The sequence below is a fragment of the Ascaphus truei genome, chromosome 4 (genome assembly GCF_040206685.1).
Source record: "Ascaphus truei isolate aAscTru1 chromosome 4, aAscTru1.hap1, whole genome shotgun sequence".
Classification (NCBI taxonomy): domain Eukaryota; kingdom Metazoa; phylum Chordata; class Amphibia; order Anura; family Ascaphidae; genus Ascaphus; species Ascaphus truei.
Window position 1 is genome coordinate 202,202,652 of NC_134486.1, and position 23,376 is coordinate 202,226,027.

Below are 23,376 nucleotides of genomic sequence, written 5' to 3' on the forward strand. Positions count from 1 at the left end.
TCATTTTATCATCTCTTTTTTTCACAAACTTTTTCCTTTATTGGAAACCAACAGAGAACATATACAGGTACATTGCGTTCGTATGCACATAACAAGTAAAGTACAGTCATTGAATCCAAAAAGTAATTTTTGTTTTTTGTTGAGGGCGGGGGGGGGGGGGGGGGGGGGGCGGACGGACGGACGGGCAAGGGCGGGGGAGGGGTATTTTATCTTCTTTTTTAAAATTTCATCTGCACAGGAAACCAATGCACAATTTTTCCCAGTGTTTTTATGTTTAGTTTCAAGACTACTTTCAGCTAATTTATATTAAATCTAGTGCGAAATGATTAAATTACTACATGATTATGTCAAATAGAGGTTAATGGTTATGCAATTAGCTTTCATAATAAGGGCCATACTTATGCAACGTTCTGCAAGACATCTTCCAATACTGTAAGGTGTCTCCTGTGGAAGATTACTAGCCCCCTCCCCAGAGGACATTTCAGAACCCTTTATCTATAGGCATTCAGAAAGACTATACAGGCATACCCCGGTTTAAGGACACTCACTTTAAGTACACTCGCTAGTAACGACATATCGCCCAATAGGCAAACGGCAGCTTGCGCATGCGCCTGTCAGCACGTCCTGAACAGCAATACCGGCTCCGTACCTGTACAGAAGCTGTGCGCAAGCGGGGAGAATATAGAGCCTGTTACAAATGCGTTATTTACATCAGTTATGCACGTATATGATGATTGCAGTACAGTACATGCATCGATAAGTGGGGAAAAGGGAGTGCTTCCCTTTTAAGTACATTTTCGCTTTACATACATGCTCCGGTCCCATTGCGTACGTTAATGCGGGGTATGCCTGTATTACTCCTGCTACACATAAGCTGCATACATCTATAGTGCTTTTGCAACAGATATTATATACACTTTGAGTAATTCTGTTTGAGAGGCTCTGTTCACTCTCAGTCAGGTTTGTTCTCAAGTATATATTTAATATCCATTATTGCACTACAGGAGGAGTATATACTGCCACTCTTTGTGCTCTTGGAATTAGGAGAGACAGTCACTCCAATCTCTCTAATAGTCACTTTTTCAGATCCAGATTAGCCTCATTAATTGATAAAAGTGACCCTGTATTTTATACATTTTATTTGCACCATTCTACAGTAGTTAATACATTTTCTTTTTTAATTCACTATAATTAGTTTTCATTGATATAATATATATATAAAGTATGTATCATTTTTTTCAATCACCTTACGTGGTTGTTTGCTGGCCTCTGTCTAGAAGGTTTATATCTTAAAGCTAAATTCTATACCATTTGATATATCTTACTGGGTGGAGCATACTCCATTCCTCTCTAGGTGTGCCAAAAGCCAGTAGTTTCGAACTTTCATGAATACAGTAGTAACACCACCATCTTGAAGGGGTTATTAAAAGGTAAACACTGACACATATCACTAGAATAGAATAAAAAGAGTTTCCTGTTTATTTTACAGTCCAGTTTTGATAACGGATGAAGTCCTTCCGGCTGCCTTACCCCCTCTTAATTACATGGTAGGAGGTGGAACAGAATGTTATGTAACTGGATGGGGTGAAACACAAGGTAAGATCCATGAAAAACCTCATGCGTTGATAAAAGTAGTTTAACTAATACTGTAAATGATACTGTCAATGTTACTGCATGTTTTGCAGTTAACTTCCTGGTCTTTTGGATGTACATTTTCAGAGCAGTTTACACTCAATTACATGTTCAAGTCGCCGTGAAGCTGAGTACTTTCTCTTTACCATAATGTTAATATACAGTATTACTTATAGGAGGTATGGTGCTGCTGTGTGGCAGAGATGTTAACCTCCAAGGACTGAAACCAGGGTGATTTGGGAATTCTGGCCCACAATATGTAATTTCAATAGAAGGTTACTGATTTTTTATTAGGTTGACTTCATTCAATTATATTAGACTGCTGATATAAAAAATTAGTGAGACTCACAGAAAATCTTTGAGAGTTCATATCTGGTGGGGTGGTTAATAATTTGATGGAATAGCATTGTTATAAGATAAAATAAAATATGAAGTTAAAATATAAATTTTAGAACATGATTGCCACATTTACATTTGTATAATACGGGACGCTGAAATTCAGTATGGAGTGTGACATCTTAATGAGTAATATTCTTTGTTTTTTTTCATCTCTGCTCTTGGCGGGACGGGGAAACACGCTCACTGAACTAACAAGTATCGGTGGGAGAAAAAGTAACGCCTATAGGGGGAGCGTGTCATGTTATGATATGATCAGGCAATGTCCTAACTTTATATTATTTTAATAGTTTAGTAATGCGACATCTATAGGAAAAGGTAACTATTACAATCAAGTAGAAATATATTATGTTTTTATGACTGATTTCATTACAGTAATGTTAAGTTCAGGCATTTCACATCAAAGCACTAAAATACAGAACAATTATGCATTGCAACAGACCTTTCCAGGAAAATGGGACAAGTCAATGAAATAAGGAACAATCCCGTATATAAGAGACATCTGGCAACCCTTTCTTAGAGGCTACCCTGTGGTAGTGTCCATTAGGGCCCTAAAGCATGCAGACTCCCATTTATTAAATTGGATGGTCCATGCTATAGCACCCCCCATCTCTAATATCACTAGTTTAACAATGACTTGTAAAAAAAAACTTACTCTGCTTTTCAACACTTTGCAGTGCTTTCTTTTAGTAAATGTAAGTGATGAGATTTGTGTTGCGTTAATTTTTTGGCAAACAGTTTTGGTACTGTATTTTGTAAGTCAATGCTTTCATAGTGAGGATGTTGCTGTAAATAAACAATTACTGCTGCGGCACATCTGAGTCCAACACATCGCCGGTTTTTCCCTGGCTTTTTCCTGGAATGCGACGCACTTCACCTGGAGCATGCCGCATTCATTTTGCATTCCCAGCTGCGGGTCATGCGCGGGTCATGTGCGGTTGACGCGCGGTTGATGCATTTATTGAGAATGGTCCGGATTTAATAGGTTGCAATTCTTCACGTGTCCGCCAGATGGCAGATATTCATTAACTGTAATGCGCAGTCGACAGACTTGCAGGTATTTCGTTTAAAAAAGATACCACAGTGTGCTATTGTAACTTGGCCTTGAGACTGAAGGAAGAGGTTGCAAAAATGTATCAATTTAGGCTTTTCATATTAAAGAAAGACAAAGACCAGTTTCGGTTACAGTATTCCCCAGGGACCTGCCTGCCATGACTGTTCAAGTGCAGCTCGTTTTCCAAAAACCCGACAGAAGTTACGCGTATTTGATAGGGCTGCGATTAATGCAACAGATGATAAGATGGCAACAGTTGCTCAAATTTATCAGTATTTTATCGAAAACTATGGCTTTTACAAATTTTCGCCAACTCCTCATACGTGGAAGCGTGCAATAAGGAAAAGGTTATGTAGCGATCCCTGTTTTTATCGTATTGAGCCACAATTTGTTGGAGGGTATTAGTGTGTATCACCGGCTTTTTCCTGTATCTATGATCATGATGACGGCAAAAGGCGAAGGGTCGTGTTAAAACCAACTAAGAAACGACAGTCGCTGCCAAGCAATGCACCAGCACCGGCTTCCAATGACGGTCCCGCCGTCAGTGACAACCCTGAGCCTGAACCGGATTTTGTGTGCAGTTTCGATCAAGCTTGCATGTACCTAAGCAATTTCCAGCCTCATCAGCTGACTACAGGTGGACTAGTCCCGCTGCAAACTAACGACGTGTATGATCAAGAACGCTGGACTGGCAGTGGACGGGCGCCGGCGCCAGCTGAATGGGAAATTCTATGGTGAGTATTGTTGCCGTATTATTTTCTGTGGTTTTTTTATTTTGACAATACAGTATCAATATCGGTACGATTCAAAAGTCAAGCGATTCTACTGTAAGCAATATAATTGACTGAGCGGCTTCTACAGTACTGTACTGCAGATACTGAACAATTGGTGGAACGCTAGGCGCATGCGCATTGGAACCTTCTTGAAACGCATACAGTATGCGTGTCATTACATCGACGGTAGGCGCATGCGCATGTGAACAGGAGACGCCCCCCGAGAAAATTATTGGTGGGACTGGCTGGGAACTTCTTTAGACCATTACAGTAAAACTTTTCTTTTTGTTTTTCCTCAGACAAGAAAACGGCTAATGGAGGGATTTCGATGGTTAATATCGCTTTGTTTAACAATGCCTGCATATTGCTGAATCGGATTTAAAAACGCACGTACCGGAGTCTACAGTTTAGTGGCTGGTGTACACTATGCTGATGTTTTCCGGCCGTACAGTATACAATACTTTTTATAAACAGTATACTGTGTAATAAACCCGAAAAAAATAAAAACTATGCATTTATTCTACATGTATTACAGTACTGTACATACATTATGTGTCTTCTATACAGTGCCAGTACATGCAGTACAGTACTGTATGTGTCTTCTATTTTTTTTTAATACTCTTGTACTGAGCATGCCTACAGTATACAGTATAGTGTGCCTGGACAGTAGTGTACATTCTAGAAACACTGTATTTTGTTACAGTAGCAAAGGAGCCAATGGAACAATGTAAAACAAATCAACATGTTCTTTTATTGGTGGAGTAAGTACAAAAACATTTATTTACAAATACTGTACAATGTAGAAACATTTTAAGTGCACAGCAATTCAAAACATCAACAGGTGTATGGTTTACTGCTACATTTGTGAAAACATTTATGTATAGAAAGCAAAAACATTTACAGTCAGTCAGTATGGTTTACAGTCACATGTTTTAAAAAGAAATTCTTTATTCATAAAATATACAAAACGCAACATCTCCTTTATTAAAGAACGGCAAGTCAAAACATATACAGTGGGATGGTGTGCAAAACAGTCTGCACCAGTACAGTCCTCAAGGGCAGCAGACAGGCCCGGTTTTCTGGACAACCTTGAAAACGGTGCCTGTTTGCAGCCCTCAGGGACTGGAATTGTGCAGGTCCTGTGTGTGTGTACAGCAAGTTAAAACATTTCTGTATAAATACAAGGTAAAAAACACACAACAACATCTCCTTTATTTAAGTACAGCAGGTCAAAACATGTACACTAGAGTTCAGCACAACAGTATGGTCTTACCTGTGATTAAAAAAAATCTTTATTCATAAAATACAGTATGCAAAACGCAACATCTCCTTTATTAAAGAAACATACAGTATACCATGTCTGCACAACATACGGCCCGCGATGACTCCGGCCGGGCGACAAATGAATGAATTAAATACATTTTTAAAAAAAGTTTTAAAAAATGGCGCCGTTTCCCTGTGGTCCCCGCTCCCCCCCCTCGCAACGTGGAATGGAGGGGAATCCTCTGCAGCCGCTCCCCCCCCCCTGCTCCCAACGTGGGGCGGAGGGGGAAGCAACACTCAGCTCCTCTGCGGGCCCGCTCCCTCCCCCCTGCTCCCAACGTGGGGCGGAGGGGGAAGCAACACGCAGCTCCTCTGCGGGCCCGCTCCCCCCTGCTTCAAACGTGGGGCGGAGAGGGAAGCAACACACAGCTCCTCTGTGGGCCCGCTCCCCCCCCCCAGCTCCCAACGTGGGGCGGAGGGGGAAGCAACACTCAGCTCCTCTGCGGGCCCGCTCCCCCCCCCTGCTCCCAACGTGGGGCGGAGGGGGAAGCAACACGCAGCTCCTCTGCGGGTCCGCTCCCCCCCCCTGCTCCCAACATGGGGCAGAGGGGGAAGCAAGATGCAGCTACTCTGCGGGCCCGCTCCCCCCCCCTGCTCCTAACGTGGGGCGGAGGGGGAAGCAACACGCAGCTCCTCTGCGGGCCCGCTCCCCACCCCCCTGCTCCCAACGTGGGGCGGAGGGGGAAGCAACACTCAGCTCCTCTGCGGGCCCGGTCCCCCCCCTGCTCCCAATGTGGGGCGGAGGGGGAAGCAACACGCAGCTCCTCTGCGGGTCCGCTCCCCCCCCTGCTCCCAACGTGGGGCGGAGGGGGAAGCAAGACGCAGCTCCTCTGCGGGCCCGCTCCCCCCCCCTGCTCCCAACGTGGGGCGGAGGGGAAGAAACACGCAGCTCCTCTGCGGGCCCGCTCCCCCCCTGCTCCCAACGTGGGGCGGAGGGGGAAGCAGCACGCAGCTCCTCTGCGGGCCCACTCCCCCCCCCTGCTCCCAACGTGGGGCAGAGGGGGAAGTAATAATTAATAAGTAATTCAGCTCCTCCTGCGGCCTGCTTCTCACCGCTTCCCTCCGCGGCCAGCTTCCCGCGTCCCCCACAAGCTCACCTCCCGTGCCCCCCCCCCCCAGCCCGCGCCCCAAAGCCCACCTCCTTTCCCAGGCAGCTGATGCAGGGATATCGGGGGCAGGAGGGGAAAGCGTCCGGCCGCAACCTGCACCCACCCGGTCAAGGTAAGTCCCTGTCACCCACCCAGTCACTGTCTCCCACCCAGTCACTGTCTCCCACCCAGTCACTGTTAGTCACTGTCTCCCACCCAGTCACTGTCTCCCACCCAGTCACTGTCACACAGTCACTGTCACCCTGTCGCCCACCCAGTCACTGTCTTCCCCCCACCCAGTCACTGTCTTCCACCCACCCAGTCACTGTCACCCTGTCACCCACCCAGTCACTGTCTCCCACCCAGTCACTGTCTCCCACCCAGTCACTGTCTCCCACCCAGTTACTGTTACCCACCCACCCAGTCACTGTCATGTCACTGTCTCCCATCCACCCAGTCACTGTCTCATGTTTTAAAAACAAATTCTTTATTCATAAAATATACAAAATGCAACATCTCCTTTATTAAAGAACGGCAAGTCAAAACATATACAGTGGGATGGTGTGCAAAACAGTCTGCACCAGTACAGTCCTCAAGGGCAGCAGACAGGCCTGGTTTTCTGGACAACCTTGAAAACCGTGCCTGTTTGCAGCCCTCAGGGACTGGATTTGTGCAGGTCCTGTGTGTGTGTACAGCAAGTTAAAACATTTCTGTATAAATACAAGGTAAAAAACACACAACAACATCTTCTTTATTTAAGTACAGCAGGTCAAAACATGTACACTAGAGTTCAGCACAACAGTATGGTCTTACCTGTGATTAAAAAAAATCTTTATTCATAAAATACAGTATGCAAAACGCAACATCTCCTTTATTAAAGAAACATACAGTATACCATGTCTGCACAACATACGGCCCGCGGGCCGCATGCGGCCCGCCTGGCCTCTCTGTACGGCCCGCGATGACTCCGGCCGGGCGACAAATGAATGAATTAAATACATTTTTAAAAAAAGTTTTAAAAAATGGCGCCGTTTCCCTGTGGTCCCCGCTCCCCCCCCTCGCAACGTGGAATGGAGGGGAATCCTCTGCAGCCGCTCCCCCCCCCTGCTCCCAACGTGTGGCGGAGGGGGAAGCAACACTCAGCTCCTCTGCGGGCCCGCTCCCTCCCCCCTGCTCCCAACGTGGGGCGGAGGGGGAAGCAACACGCAGCTCCTCTGCGGGCCCGCTCCCCCCCCCTGCTCCCAACGTGGGGCGGAGGGGGAAGCAACACTCAGCTCCTCTGCGGGCCCGCTCCCCCCCCCTGCTCCCAACGTGGGGCGGAGGGGGAAGCAACACTCAGCTCCTCTGCGGGCCCGCTCCCCCCCCTGCTCCCAACGTGGGGCGGAGGGGGAAGCAACACGCAGCTCTTCTGCGGGTCCGCTCCCCCCCCCTGCTCCCAACGTGGGGCAGAGGGGGAAGCAACACGCAGCTCCTCTGCGGGCCCGCTCCCCCCCCTGCTCCCAACATGGGGCAGAGGGGGAAGCAACACTCCGCTCCTCTGCGGGCCTGCTCCCCCCCCTGCTCCCAACGTGGGGCGGAGGGGGAAGCAACACGCAGCTCCTCTGCGGGTCCGCTCCCCCCCCCTGCTCCCAACGTGGGGCAGAAGGGGAAGCAAGACGCAGCTCCTCTGCGGGCCCGCTCCCCCCCCCTGCTCCCAACGTGGGGCGGAGGGGAAGCAACACGCAGCTCCTCTGCGGGCCCGCTCCCCCCCCTGCTCCCAACGTGGGGTGGAGGGGAAAGCAACACGCAGCTCCTCTGCGGGCCCACTCCCCCCCCCTCCTCCCAACGTGGGGCAGAGGGGGAAGTAATAATTAATAAGTAATTCAGCTCCTCCTGCGGCCTGCTTCTCACCGCTTCCTTCCGCGGCCAGCTTCCCGCGTCCCCCACAAGCTCACCTCCCATGCCCCCCCCCCCAGCCCGCGCCCCAAAGCCCACCTCCTTTCCCGGGCAGCTGACGCAGGGATATCGGGGGCAGGAGGGGAAAGCGTCCGGCCGCAACCTGCACCCACCCGGTCAAGGTAAGTCACTCTCACCCACCCAGTCACTGTCTCCCACCCAGTCACTGTCTCCTACCCAGTCACTGTTAGTCACTGTCTCCCACCCAGTCACTGTTAGTCACTGTCTCCCACCCAGTCACTGTCTCCCACCCAGTCACTGTCTCCCAACCAGTCACTGTCACACAGTCACTGTCACCCTGTCACCCACCCAGTCACTGTCTTCCAACCACCCAGTCACTGTCACCCTGTCACCCACCCAGTCACTGTCTCCCACCCAGTCACTGTCTCCCACCCAGTCACTGTCTCCCACCCAGTCACTGTCTCCCACCCAGTCACTGTCACCCACCCACCCAGTCACTGTCATGTCACTGTCTCCCATCCACCCAGTCACTGTCTCCCACCCACCCAGTCACTGTCACCCACCCAGTCACTGTCACCCACCCACCCAGTCACTGTCACCCACCCACCCAGTCGCTGTCACCCTGTCACCCAGTCACTGTCACCCACCCAGTCACTGTCACCCACCCACCCAGTCACTGTCTCCCACCCACCCAGTCACTGTCACCCACCCACCCAGTCACTGTCACCCACCCATCCAGTCACTGTCACCCACCCAGTCACTGTCACCCTGTCACCCAGTCATTGTCACCCTGTCACACAGTCACTGTCTCCTTTCACCCAGTCACTGTCTCCCACCCACCCAGTCACTGTCTCCTACCCACCCACCCAGTCACTGTCTCCTACCCACCCACCCAATCACTGTCTCCCACCCAACCAGTCACTGTCTCCAACCCACCCAGTCACTGTCTCCCACCCACCCAGTCACTGTCTCCAACCCACCCAGTCACTGTCTCCCACCCACCCAGTCACTGTCTCCCACCCACCCAGTCACTGTCTCCCACCCACCCAGTCACTGTCTCCCACCCAGTCACTGTCACCCAGTCACTGTCACCCTGTCACCCAGTAACTGTCACCCAGTCACTTTCTCCCACCCACCCAGTCACTGTTAGTCAATGTCTCCCACCCAGTCACTGTCTCCCACCCAGTCACCCACCCACCCAGTCACTGTCACCCTGTCACCCAGTCATTGTCACCCTGTCACCCAGTCACTGTCTCCCACCCACCCAGTCACTGTCTCCCACCCAGTCACTATCTCCCACCCACCCAGTCACTGTCTCCTACCCATCCACCCAGTCACTGTCTCCCACCCAACCAGTCACTGTCTCCAACCCACCCAGTCACTGTCTCCCACCCACCCAATCACTGTCTCCCACCCACCCAGTCACTGTCTCCCACCCTGTCACTGTCACACAGTCACTGTCACCCACCCAGTCACTGTCACCCTGTCACCCAGTCACTGTCACCCAGTAACTGTCACCCAGTCACTTTCTCCCACCCACCAAGTCACTGTCTCCCACCCAGTCACTGTCTCCCACCCAGTCACTGTCACCCACCCACCCAGTCACTGTCTCCCACCTACCCAGTCACTGTCACCCAGTCTCTGTCACCCTGTCACCCACCCAGTCACGGTGACCCTGTCACCCACCCAGTCACTGTCTCCCACCCAGTCACTGTCTCCCACCTAGTCACTGTCTCCCACCAAGTCACTGTCACCCACCCAGTCACTGTCACCCACCCAGTCACTGTCACCCACCCAGTCACTGTCACCCACCCAGTCACTGTCACCCACCCAGTCACTGTCACCCACCCAGTCACTGTCACCCACCCATCCAGTCACTGTCTCCCACCCAGTCACTGTCACCCACCCACCCAGTCACTGTCACCCACCCAGTCACTGTCACCCACCCAGTCACTGTCTCCCACCCACCCAGTCACTGTCTCCCACCCACCCAGTCACTGTCTCCCACCCACCCAGTCACTGTCTCCCACCCACCCAGTCACTGTCTCCTACACACCCACCCAGTCACTGTCTTCCACCCACCCAGTCACTGTCTTCCACCCACCCAGTCACTGTCTTCCACCCACCCAGTCACTGTCTTCTACCCACCCAGTCACTGTCTCCCACCCACCCATTCACTGTCTCCCACCCACCCAGTCACTGTCTCCCACCCAGTCCCTGTCACCCAGTCACTGTCACCCAGTCACTGTCACCCAGTCACTGTCACCCAGTCACTGTCTACCACCCACCCAGTAACTGTTAGTCAATGTCTTCCACCAAGTCACTGTCTCCTACCAAGTCACTGTCTCCCACCCAGTCACTGTCACCCACCCACCCAGTCACTGTCTCCCACCCACCCAGTCACTGTCACCCAGTCACTGTCGCCCTGTCACCCACCCAGTCACTGTCGTCCACCCAGTCACTGTTGGTCACTGTCTCCCACCCAGTCACTGTCTCCCACCCAGTCACTGTCTCCCATCCACCCAGTCACTGTCACCCTGTCACCCACCCAGTCACTGTCTCCCACCCAGTCACTGTATCCCACCCAGTCACTGTCACCCACCCACCCAGTCACTGTCACCCACCCAACCAGTCACTGTCTCCCACCCACCCAGTCACTGTCTCCCACCCACCCAGTCACTGTCACCCAGTCACTGTCACCCACCCACCCAGTCACTGTCACCCACCCACCCAGTCACTGTCACCCTGTCACCCAGTCATTGTCACCCAGTCATTGTCACCCTGTCACCCAGTCACTGTCTCCCACCCACCCACCCAGTCACTGTCTCCTACCCACCCACCCAGTCACTGTCTCCTACCCACCCACCCAGTCACTGTCACCTACCCACCCACCCAATCACTGTCACCTACCCACCCAGTCACTGTCACCCACCCACCCAGTCACTGTCACCCACCCATCCAGTCACTGTCACCCACCCACCCAGTCACTGTCACCCTGTCACCCAGTCATTGTCACCCTGTTACCCAGTCACTGTCTCCCACCCACCCAGTCACTGTCTCCCACCCACCCTGTCACTGTCTCCTACCCACCCACCCAGTCACTGTCTCCTAAGTCACTGTCTCCCAACCACCCAGTCACTGTCTCCCACCCACCCAGTCACTGTCTCCAACCCACCCAGTCACTGTCTCCCACCCAATCACTGTCTCCCACCCACCCAGTCACTGTCTCCCACCCACCCAGTCACTGTCTCCCACCCAGTCACTGTCACCCAGTCACTGTCACCCACCCAGTCACTGTCACCCTGTCACCCAGTCACTGTCACACAGTAACTGTCACCCAGTCACTGTCTCCCACCAACCCAGTCACTGTTAGTCAATGTCTCCCACCCAGTCACTGTCTCCCACCCAGTCACTGTCACCCACCCACCCAGTCACTGTCTCCCACCCACCCAGTCACTGTCACCCAGTCACTGTCACCCAGTCACTGTCACCCTGTCACCCACCCAGTCACTGTCTTGCCCCCACCCAGTCACTGTCTTCCACCCACCCAGTCACGGTGACCCTGTCACCCACCCAGTCACTGTCTCCCACCCAGTCACTGTCTCCCACCTAGTCACTGTCACCCACCCAGTCACTGTCACCCACCCAGTCACTGTCACCCACCCAGTCACTGTCACCCACCCAGTCACTGTCACCCACCCACCCAGTCACTGTCTCCCACCCAGTCACTGTCACCCACCCAGTCACTGTCACCCACCCAGTCACTGTCACCCACCCAGTCACTGTCTCCCACCCACTAGGGTCACTGTCACCCACCCAGTCACTGTCTCCCACCCTCCCAGTCACTGTCACCCACCACCCAGTCACTGTCACCCACCCAGTCACTGTCACCCACTGTTACGCCGGTGCTGCCCGCAGACCAGACCCGTCCCCTGTACTGAGGTGGGACGTAGGGATACATGCACCCGCAGCAAAGGGAGCGTGTCCGGAGTGTGGTGTTATTGTTGCCAGGCCAGGTATAGTAAGGAAGACAATACTTGCCGGTACCGGTAGTAGAGGAGGAGTAGTTATTGCCGTTGCCAAGATCAGGGATGCCAGAAGTCACGAAGTCCAAGTAGAGCCAAAGTTGAGAGCCAGAGGGGGTAGTCGTCCAATCCGCGTCAATACCTGAGGAGTCACTGAGAGAATAGTCAAATGCTTCCATCCAGAACTATGTTGAGCGACGAGTGATGGGAAGCACAGGCATAATAAAGCTGGGCAGGCCAATGGGAAAAAGGGGCAGGCCTGGAGGACTGCAAGGAGTCCTCCCTGATAGGAGGGAGGTTTTACAGCCCAGCTGAGTGTAAACATTGATTTGCATGGAACTGTGTGATGCTTGGGGGCGACGCCTCACTGCAGAAGCAGTGGTTAAAAGTGCTCTGTTAGGCGTGTGCTCTGCAAGCTGGGAATGCATGCACATAACGTCTGGGGCTGGCATTCGTGTAGGTGTGCGTGCAGGAGGGCGTGGGCGTGCCCGGCGCTGAGCAGAGGACTCGCCGAGGGGAGTGACCCCGCGACGGCGGCAGGGGCAAGGAGCCGTGGAGGCCGGTAAGGTAGGATTGTTTTGTGTTTCCAGGGGCTCCCTGCAGAGAGGGAGTGCTCTGTGTGGGAAGCGAGGAGAACGCCGATTCCTGACAGTACCCCCCTCTTCAGGAACGGCCTCAGGACGGTCTAAGAACGGTTTCTCTGGAAACTTTTTCCTGAAGGACTTAAGAAGGGCCGGGGCATGAATGTCCTTTGAAGGTACCCAGGATCTCTCTTCAGGTCCAAAGCCTTTCCACTGCACCAAGAACTGGAGCTGACCCCTGGATAGGCGAGAATCCAAAAGAGAGTGAACTTCATATTCCTCGTTATTTTGTACAGTAATGGGATCTGGTTTACGAGTCTGATCCGGAAAGAAGTGACTGGAGATAAATGGTTTTAAGAGGGACACATGAAAGACATTGGGAATCTTCATACTGGGTGGTAGTTGGAGCTGGAAAGCCACAGGATTGATTTGTTCACAAATAGGGAAGGGTCCCAGGAACTTAGGTGTCACCCTGGGATGTAACTTATCTTGGGACGTGGGTCTCTGAGAAAGAACGGCACCAGCGCCGCAATCAGAAGCGTCAACCTTCAGGACGAAGGGAAGTTCAATGTCGGGATGACGGAGAATAGGTGCGGATATAAAGGCTTCCTTGAGTGTCTCGAAGGCGGAGATGGCCTCGGATGACCAAGCAGAAGGATCAGCTCCTTTTTTGGTGAGCGCAGTAAGGGGTGCCACAATGGTGGAAAAACTCTGTATAAACTTACGATAATAATTAGCGAACCCTAAAAAACGTTGTATGGCCTTGAGAGAGTTGGGTCTTGGCCATTCAGTGACCGCTTGAAGTTTACCGGAGTACATCATAAACCCCTCATCGGAAATGATATACCCCAGGAACGGAGTAGAGGTCGTATGAAAGGTGCACTTCTCCAGTTTGGCGTACAAATGGTGTTCACGGAGACGGGAAAGGACGTAGGAGGTGTGGCGTATATGGTCCTGGAGATCTTTGGAAAAAATCAAGTTATCATCCAAGTATACGATAACAAAAATATTGAGTACCTTACGAAAGACGTCGTTGATGAAATCCTGGAAGACAGCGGGAGCATTACATAAGCCGAAAGGCATTACCAGATATTCGTAGTGTCCACTACGCGTGTTGAAGGCTGTCTTCCATTCATCCCCCTTCCTGATGCGCACCAGGTTATAGGCACCACGTAGATCCAACTTGGAAAAAATCTTGGCCCCCTGTAATTTATCGAACAGTTCGGTAATAAGGGGAAGGGGGTAACGATTTTTAATAGTGATGTGGTTTAAACCCCTGTAGGCCTCAACGACCCATCCTTTTCATCCTTTTTCTTGACGAAGAAAAACCCAGCCCCTGCTACGGAATTGGAGTGACGAATAAAGCCTTTCTTGAGATTCTCCTGGATATATTCATCCATAGCGTGAGATTCTGGTAACGACAAGGGGTAGGTCTTGGACTTGGGTAGGGAGTAACCAGGAACTAGATCGATTGGACAATCGTAAGTCCTGTGTGGCGGCAAGAGGCCTGACTGTACCTTATTAAAAACGTCCCGGAATTGATGGTAAACGGAAGGTAGAATAACTTCGGGAACAGAGCCATTGGCCAGCAGCTGATGAGTCTCGCCTGACCTCGGCCTCCAGGAAATGGGAGCGGAGGAAGTCCAGTCAATGAGAGGATTGTTAAGCTGTAGCCAAGGAAGACCAAGGGTGATGGGTATCCCAGGAGCGTGAATGGCATCGAGAACTAAGGTCTCCTTGTGCAGATGTGAAGACAGAAGCAAGGGAGCCGTCTCTAAGGAGATGTGGGCCGGGGTAAGAGGATGTCGATCGATACCGACGAGTGCGATGGGAACCTTCTTTCTCACTAGTGGTATGCGATTAACCCTGGCGAATTCTACCACGAAGTTTCCTCCAGCTCCTGAGTCAATGAAAGCGGCGGTAGAAGTCTTGAACTTATCACCTGAAAGGAAGACTGGAAATGTAAGTTTCTTAGGGAGTTCATTTTTATGAAGGGGACGTGGAGACATTACACCCAGAGAGAGCCCCTCTGTACTCACTGGTTGATTCCCGTTTCCCGGACACAATGGACACTCCCGAACCAGTTGTTCCATGGATCTGCAGTAAAAACACAATCCCCCGGCGTGGCGAAACTGCCGTATCGGTGTGCGGATGCGTTGTTCCCTCAATTACATTGGATCTGGCAACTCCAGTGCAGGACGAAGAGGTGTGGTAGCACTTGAGGGAGCAGGAGTGATGCTGAGAGTACTGGAGAACGGAACTTGAAAGTTATGGAAGCGAGTGCGCTGACGCTCTGAGCGGCGTACCTGGACGCGTTGATCCAATCGGACGGCCAAATAGATCAGGACCTCCAGTTGATCCGGCCTGGATTGGCGAGAGAGTTCGTCCTTGATGGGATCTGCCAGGCCTTGCCAGAATACGGAGAAGAGAGCCTCTTGTCCCCAGTTAGTCTCGGCTGCTAGAGTCCGGAAATCCACAGCATACTGCGTCACCATTCGCCGTCCCTGCGTGATCTGGAGGAGAGAAACCGATGCCATCTCCCGACGAGCGGGGGAATCAAATACCCGTTGAAACTCGGCTTTAAATGATGGGTAATCTTGGGTAAGGTCAGAACGTCGCTCCCAAACCGGGGAAGCCCAAGCCAGGGCGCTGCCAGTGAGGAGATTATAAATGTAGGCTACCTTCTTGCGATCAGTATTGTAGAGATGGGGGGCCATTTCAAACTGCACCTCACACTGGTTTAGGAAACCCCTACAATCTTGCGGTTCACCTGCATAAGGCTTGGGAGGAGGAATCCTTACATCTGAGCTTCTAACTGCGCTTGCGGAGTGGGGGCTTACATCTGGCGGGGTCGCGGTCGGTACCCTGTCTGAGAGTACAGCGACCTGGCCTGTACACTGGCGACACACTTTATTCGAGCTCGGCTAGTCCCACGAATTCGGGTATACCCGGGTGTATTGAGGTTTGTGACTGTTTTCTGCCCGAGTGCATTGAGGTATTTTCCAAGCAGGGATTGAAGCATTTTATTCCCGCTGGCTGCAAAACTGCACAGTATATATATATATAATGCATTACAATTCATGAATTTATGCCATCTGGTAGACACGCGAAGCATTGCAGCCTATTAAATCCTAATCATTATCATTTAACAGATCAGCCGCCCGTCAGCCAGGCATGAACCCAGGCTGGGAAGGCAAACGCAACGGGGCTTGTCAGAGGTGAGGAGCGGCGCATTCCAGGTATCTGCCAGGTACATACTGGGTATTTGCTCGAATAAAGTGTGTCGGTGCAGTAAGTGACACAATTTGATCCGCCATGGCCTGGTTTTGCTGAAGCAGATTAGAGAGAAACTGCTGTAGTTCGGTCTGGTCTGCGTCTTGTGGGCTCGACATAATGTTACGCCGGTGCTGCCCGCAGACCAGACCCGTCCCCTGTGCTGAGGTGGGATGTAGGGATACACGCACCCGCAGCAAAGGGAGCGTGTCCGGAGTGTGGTGTTATTGTTGCCAGGCCAGATATAGTAAGGAAGACAATACTTGCCGGTACCGGTAGTAGAGGAGGAGTAGTTATTGCCGTTGCCAAGATCAGGGATGCCAGAAGTCACGAAGTCCAAGTAGAGCCAAAGTCGAGAGCCAGAGGGGGTAGTCGTCCATCCGCGTCAATACCTGAGGAGTCACTAAGAGAATAGTCAAATGCTTCCATCCAGAACTATGTTGAGCGACGAGTGATGGGAAGCACAGGCATAATAAAGCTGGGCAGGCCAATGGGAAAAAGGGGCAGGCCTGGAGGACTGCATGGAGTCCTCCCTGATAGGAGGGAGGTGTTACAGCCCAGCTGAGTGTAAACATTGATTTGCATGGAACTGTGTGATGCTTGGGGGCGAAGCCTCACTGCAGAAGCAGTGGTTAAAAGTGCTCTGTTAGGCGTGTGCTCTGTAAGCTGGGAATGCATGCACATAACGTCTGGGGCTGGCGTTCGTGTAGGTGTGCGTCCAGGAGGGCGTGGGCGCGCCCGGCGCTGAGCAGAGGAACCACCGAGGGGAGTGACCCCGCGACGGCGGCAGGGGCGAGGAGCCGTGGAGGCCGGTAAGGCAGGATTGTTTTGTGTGTCCAGGGGCTCCCTGTGAAGAGGGAGTGCTCTGTGTGGGAAGCGAGGAGAACGCCGATTGCTGACACCCACCCAGTCACTGTCTCCCACCCACCCAGTTACTGTCTCCCACCCAGTCACTGTCACCCTGTCACCCAGTCACTTTCTCCCACCCACCCAGTTGCTGTCTCCCACCCACCAAGTCACTGTCTCCTACCCACCCACCCAGTCACTGTCTCCTACCCACCCACCCAGTCACTGTCTCCTACCCACCCACCCAGTCACTGTCTCCCACCCACCCAGTCACTGTCTCTCACCCACCCAGTCACTGTCTCACACCCACCCAGTCACTGTCTCCCACCCACCCAGTCACTGTCTCCCACCCACCCAGTCACTGTCTCCCACCCACCCAGTCACTGTCTCCCACCCAGTCACTGTCAACCGTCATTCACCTAAGGGGGAGAGTGATGTGAGGTTCAAGGGGGGCGAGTGATGTGAGGTGCAAGGGGGGAGAGTGATGTGAGGTGCAAGGGGGGAGAGTGATGTGAGCTGCAATGGGGGAGAGTGATGTGAGCTGCAAGGGGGGAGAGGGATGTGAGCTGCAAGGGGGAGAGGGATGTGAGCTGCAAGGGGGAGAGGGATGTGAGCTGCAAGGAGGGAGAGGGATGTGAGCTGCAAGGGGGGGAAGGGATGTGAGCTTCAAGGGGGGAGAGGGATGTGAAGTGCAGGGGGGGTGGGATGTGTGTGGTGTGCAGGGGGGTATTGTGTGTTTGATGTGGAGGGGGGTATTATGTGTGTGGGTGAGGGGGAGAGATAGGGGTATGAGAGATAGATGGGGAGTATCGCAAAGGTTGATAGTGTTGGGTTCTGGGGGAGATATGAGGATGATGATGAAGGGTGCTGGGGGAGATATGAGGATGATGATGAGGGGTGCTGGGGGAGATATGATGATGATGATAGGTGCTGGAGGAGAGATGATGATGATGATTTTACCCGTGCGGCCCAATTTTTTTTTCCTTGGAGCAGTTCGGCCCTTCGCACTTTACAAGTTGTGCAGGCCTGCAGTATACAGTACAGTGGGATGGTGTGCAAAACAGTCAGTCAGGCCTGCACCAGTACAGTCCTCGAGGGCAGCAGACAGGCCCGGTTTTCAGGACAACCTTGAAAACCATGCCTGTTTGCGGCCCTCAGGGACTGGAATTGTGCAGGTCCTGTGGGTGTGTACAGCAAGTTAAAACAGTAAGTTAAATACAGTACAGCAGGTCAAAACATCTCCTTTATTTACAGTAAGTTCAGCAGGTCAAAACATGTACTGTACAGTACAGCACAACAGTATGGTGTTACAGTTCCCGTGATTAATCCAGAAAGTCCATCATATTGTCCGTCCATGGCCGATTCCTTGCATGGCGCAAAACGCCATTAATGCAGTCTTGAACGCCTTTCATTACAGGATCTGTAATTGGATAAAAGCGCCGCATTTCATCCAGAATGTTCTTTCTGAAATTGGCAGGAAGCGCCTTTTTTTACGCGATTTCCGTCGTAGTTCACTTTGAAGGCCCAGTCGCAGTACAACGAGTAGGGAACATGGTGCTTAAAAAGTAACAAGGCATACTTGTGGAGTGCACCGGCACTCATCACCCTATACTTCTCCCTGAGCGCCGGTGGCAGATCGCGCAGGGTGATGTCGGGCACCGTATCGATGCGAGCAAATGTAGGTCTTCTGCGAGCGGGTGTGCTTGAGGCGACGGGCGATGGTAGGTTGTCTGGGAGGAAGCTTTCCTCCGGTCTTGGTCGCCGTGTTGTCTCCTGTCGTGGACTTGACGGGGTTGTCATTTCCTCCTCAACGGCATACATGTACACTACATCTTCTGGTGGAGGGGGTGCGCTTAGTGATGGAAGGGGGTCGAAGGTCCCATTCAGCACATCCATGTCACCCCCCTGCTCCGGTGTCGGGGAAACAGGGGCATTAACACCGAGCAAACGATGTAAACCTATGTCAGTCTAAAGCTATGTCAGCCTCTATCTTCTCCATCCGTCGATCCATCCATTGATCCATATCTAGCATCCATTGATCCATATGTATCATCCGTTGATCCATATGTAGCATCCGTTGCTCCACATTTAACATGGTCTCCAGAAGCAGATCTATCTTTGCTAGCACAATAGAGTTCCCGGGGAGATCCACACTTATCCGATTCAGCATCCGGTCTAACGAGCTGCTTCTTGTGCATGGCATGTGAACATCTGGGTGGATGGGTGCAACTGAGGATGAGATAGGGGTTCCATGGAGAAAAGCGGCAGCGACATCGAAGAAGAGTGGAGGAGGTGACCTGTAGATATCCGGTAGAGGAGAAGCGGCAGCGTCGTCGAAGAGGGATGGAGAAAGTGACCTTTGGATTTCCGGGTGAGAAGCAGAGTCATCTAAGAGCAAAGGAGAAAGTGACCCGTGGATTTCAGAGGCGGCAGTGTCGTCAGATAGAACTGGAGAAGATGGCCTGTGGGTTTCCGGGAGGGCGGCGACAGCGTCGAGGACGAGGGGTGGAGAAGACGGGCTGAAGATTTCCAGGACGGCGGCAGAGTCGTCGAAGCGTATGTGAGGAAGTGGTCTGCGGGTTCGATGGGTTGGCTCCCATTTGTTTTGCGTCGAGAGTACATCACCGTGTATCTTCTTGACATAAGAAGGCTGACGTCTATGAAAACCCTTAGCCTTTGGGGTCAGCAGAAGGTTTTCTTTATTTGTCTTAGCCTATCGCTTTTGCCTTGGCGTGGAAACGGCAACCGCCTATCGCTTTTTCTGCATGACAGGCACGGCAGAGGCGAGTGGGTTCCTGCGTCCGTAGAATTGGGGTTTCTCCATGGAAGCAGGTGGCACAATGCAGTATCTGGACAAGTTCAGATAAAGATCATCGAATGGTGGGCTATGCAAAGTGTGTAACCTTTAATGCATGGCGGCGAGGTACAGGTGCTGAAAGTGGGCGTACTCTAATGTGAGTCATTAACGTATAAATACACCATCCATTTTGTGGGTTCACTGCATATTGAATACACATCGACTAAACATCGAATATACATTCTTGTGTTTGTATTTCTTTCTACTCGCAGCAATGGTTGTTAAAAAGATTTCCAAGGATCTCAGCATGCGAATTAAGGAGATGTACACGAGCGGACACCGAATTGCTGCTATCCAATGCTGGTTAGCTACTTCTGGCCTCGTTGTGCCAGCAACCACCGTGAGCTATCATGCACACGGAAAAAACAGAGAACGCAAAAGGGCACTAAGGGTAACTAATGCGTAAGTATATTTATAAAACTTTTTAAAAAAAATTGGATCCAAAAATGTACTGTACATCTACAGTACTGTATCTAATATTTTTGTTATTTCTGTATATTTATATTACAACAGTATATATATTTTGTATATTTATATTACAACAGTATATATATTTTGTATATTTATATTACAACAGTATATATATTTTGTATATTTATATTACAACAGTGTATATATTTTGTATATTTATATTACAACAGTGTATACATTTTGTATATTTATATTTATATTACAACAGTATATATATTTTGTATATTTATATTTATATTTAAACAGTATATATATTTTGTATATTTATATTACAACAGTATATATACTGTATTTTATATATTTATATTTCAACAGTTTTATATTGCTGCATGCTGTATTATTAGAACAATATATTGTATCCTCTTGATCTACTGTCTCTAATATTTTTACTTACCGGAATGTTTTTCTTTACATTGTAGGGAGACAACTCTTCTGGTGGACAAAATAAGTGAGGAGAATGATGAGAGGAGTGCATTAAGGGTCAAATACACTCTGCAGGAAAATCACAATCTCGCTGTATCCAAGACCAGCATAAAGAAGATGAGACGCAGCATTGGATGGAAATATGGACGTGTGAGGTTAGTACTGGACAGTACAGGAGGTAAAAGTGTTGTTTAGGAAACTGTACTGTACCGCTAAAATGATTTATTCCTTGTCATTACAGAACGTACCCCATGATAAGGGACGCAAACAAAATCAAATGAGTGGTCCAGGCTCAGGCATGGATCGACAGTGGGGAGACTTTCCAGGATTGCATCCTCACTGATGAGTCTACTGTGTCGCTGGAGAGATTTGCAAGTGTTGCATTCCACAAAAAAAGGCCGCATATCTTTGAAGCCGCGGCCAAAACACCCCGTGAAGCTGCATGTGTGGGGTGCCATCTCTAGGCGTGGACCAGAATGCAGTGTCATCTTTGAAGGTAAAAGATATCAAATATAATGTAGCCTTATGCACTGTACTTTACTAGTGTAGCCTTACTGTATGCACTGTACTGTACTATTGTGCAGTTTTTTGAGCACTTTTCTTTTCTTGCTATAGGAATCATGAATAAAGCTTTCTTCCAAGACAACATTGTCCCTGAGATAGTGCAATACATCACACGCGAGTTCCCGAATGGTCACCGCTTCTACCAGGACAACGATCCGAAGCACACCGCGTCAACAGCGCATATCCTTGAGCGCGGTATCAAATGGGTGAAGACGCCAGCGGAGTAAGTGCGGTAACCGTGTCTCATTTGTTTCCCACAGTTTTTACTGTGTACTGTACAGTATCTCTTAAACTAATTGTCCTTTTTTTTCCAATGACAGATCCCCAGACTTCAATCCAATCGAAATGGTCTGGCATCAATTGAAGGACCATATCCGGAAAGTGGCGAAACCCTCCAAAAAGGACGAGTTGTTGAAAGGCATAATGAGTTTTTGGAACGATGTACTCACCGTGGAACGCTGCAATAAATATATAGACCATATTGCCACTGTGTTGCCCATTGTCATTGCGCGTAATGGGCAAGCATCAGGAAAATAGTACTGTGCTGTAGTATTGTAAGTACAGTATGATACAGGTAAGTATGGCACAGATTTTTTCTTTCCCAATAGTCAGAGTATACAGTAGTTAAAGTTTTTTCTTTACAGGGAGAGTAGCACCAGCCATCAGGTTACAGTACACAGTATTTAACAGTAGTCAGAGTATACAGTAGTTCCAGTATAGATTAGTTTGACAGTACTACAGTAACTGCCTACTAACTGCTCAATTTTTTTCTTTCCAGAGAAAGCAGCACCAGCCATCTACAGTAGTACTACACATCACACAATGCCATAATACAGTACGCACATAACTGCACTAATTTTTTTTTCTTGTCATTTCAGGAAAAAAGGGTGGCCTGGGGGGTGGTGGGGTTTAGTGTCCAGTCTAATCTGTTTGTACAGTACAATGTACAGCATATAAACAGCAGTAATGATGTACACAAAACCTCTCCTCTCTCAATGAACTGCTGTACTGTACACAGAATGAGGAACAAGATAAAGATGGAAAAAATAATATTACTATATATATATATTTATTTATATATATATATATATATATATATATATATATATATATATATATATATATATATATTATACATTACAGTATATATTATTAAATAATATTCTTATAAATGTGCATTATTCATGTTTCCCCATGTTTTAAAAATGTTTTCTAAATGTTTATCCAATTTCAATCTGCCAAAAGAACTTAATAAAGACTGCATTATGTATTGTTCATGATTATTTTTATAGTTGTATTTTTTGGTTCCTGATAAAATAAAATAAATATTTATTCCCATTTGTGCTAGTCATAATCATTTACAACAATCACAAACCCTCCCCCCACCCCTACAGTACACCAATGAATAAGAATGAATGACAAAACAACATGAATAAGTTAATGGTTTTTTTAACTCTCAATTCTCACAATGCTATGCAAATCGGATTTACATTTCAAAATCGAGAAGGGATTTTCCAAAGCGTTACCGTAAACAAAGCCTCAAAGGGTTGGGGGGGGTGATTACACGCAGGCGCACTGAGGCTTTGTAGCTCGGCTATGGACGGATTAAGAACACAATGGCAATATTCAGAAAATTAATGACTCTGTGGAGAGAGGGGGTTAGGGTGACTCATGCGCAGTAAGCAGCAAGCTCCCATCTCTAAAAGGATTAGAGTACACGCAGGCGCAGTGAGGCGATTGACGCTCAGCTAGGGACGGATTAAAAACACAATGACGAACTAACTTCAGAAAATGAATGACTCTGTGGAGGTGTCTGTCGATAAGAGTTTGTGTGTGCGTGGGGGAGGGATGAAGGATTAGTTGTGCAGCAGTTCAAAGAAATAACATACTGTACTGCACTGTAGAGTACAGTAATTTCAAAAGGCAGTTCATCATAATACTGTACATAAAAAGCACACAAATCAACCATGTGCAGGCAAACGTACAGATTTAATATCGTAATATCAAGATTGTTTTTGCAGGCTTGTGGATAAAATAACAGTTAAAAAATCATAATGAAATTTTTTTGGGGGGGGCACTCAAGCAAGCAGTGGTGGGTGAAGTTACAGGCGCATGAGCAGGAGTAAACTAGCTCCCATCCAAAAGAGGATTACACACAGGCGCACAGAGAGGTG

The 23,376-nt window shown here is 49.7% G+C and overlaps 1 protein-coding gene across 1 annotated transcript in view; it reads left to right on the plus strand.

Moving 5' to 3' along the window:
• PLG (plasminogen) overlaps positions 1-23,376 on the plus strand; it is a 164,745-nt gene that overhangs the window by 133,607 nt on the left and 7,762 nt on the right. Inside the window, exon 17 of the mRNA XM_075596748.1 lies at positions 1,490-1,596. Coding sequence (XP_075452863.1) covers positions 1,490-1,596 — 107 coding nt within the window. The remainder of the gene's footprint in view (positions 1-1,489; positions 1,597-23,376) is intronic.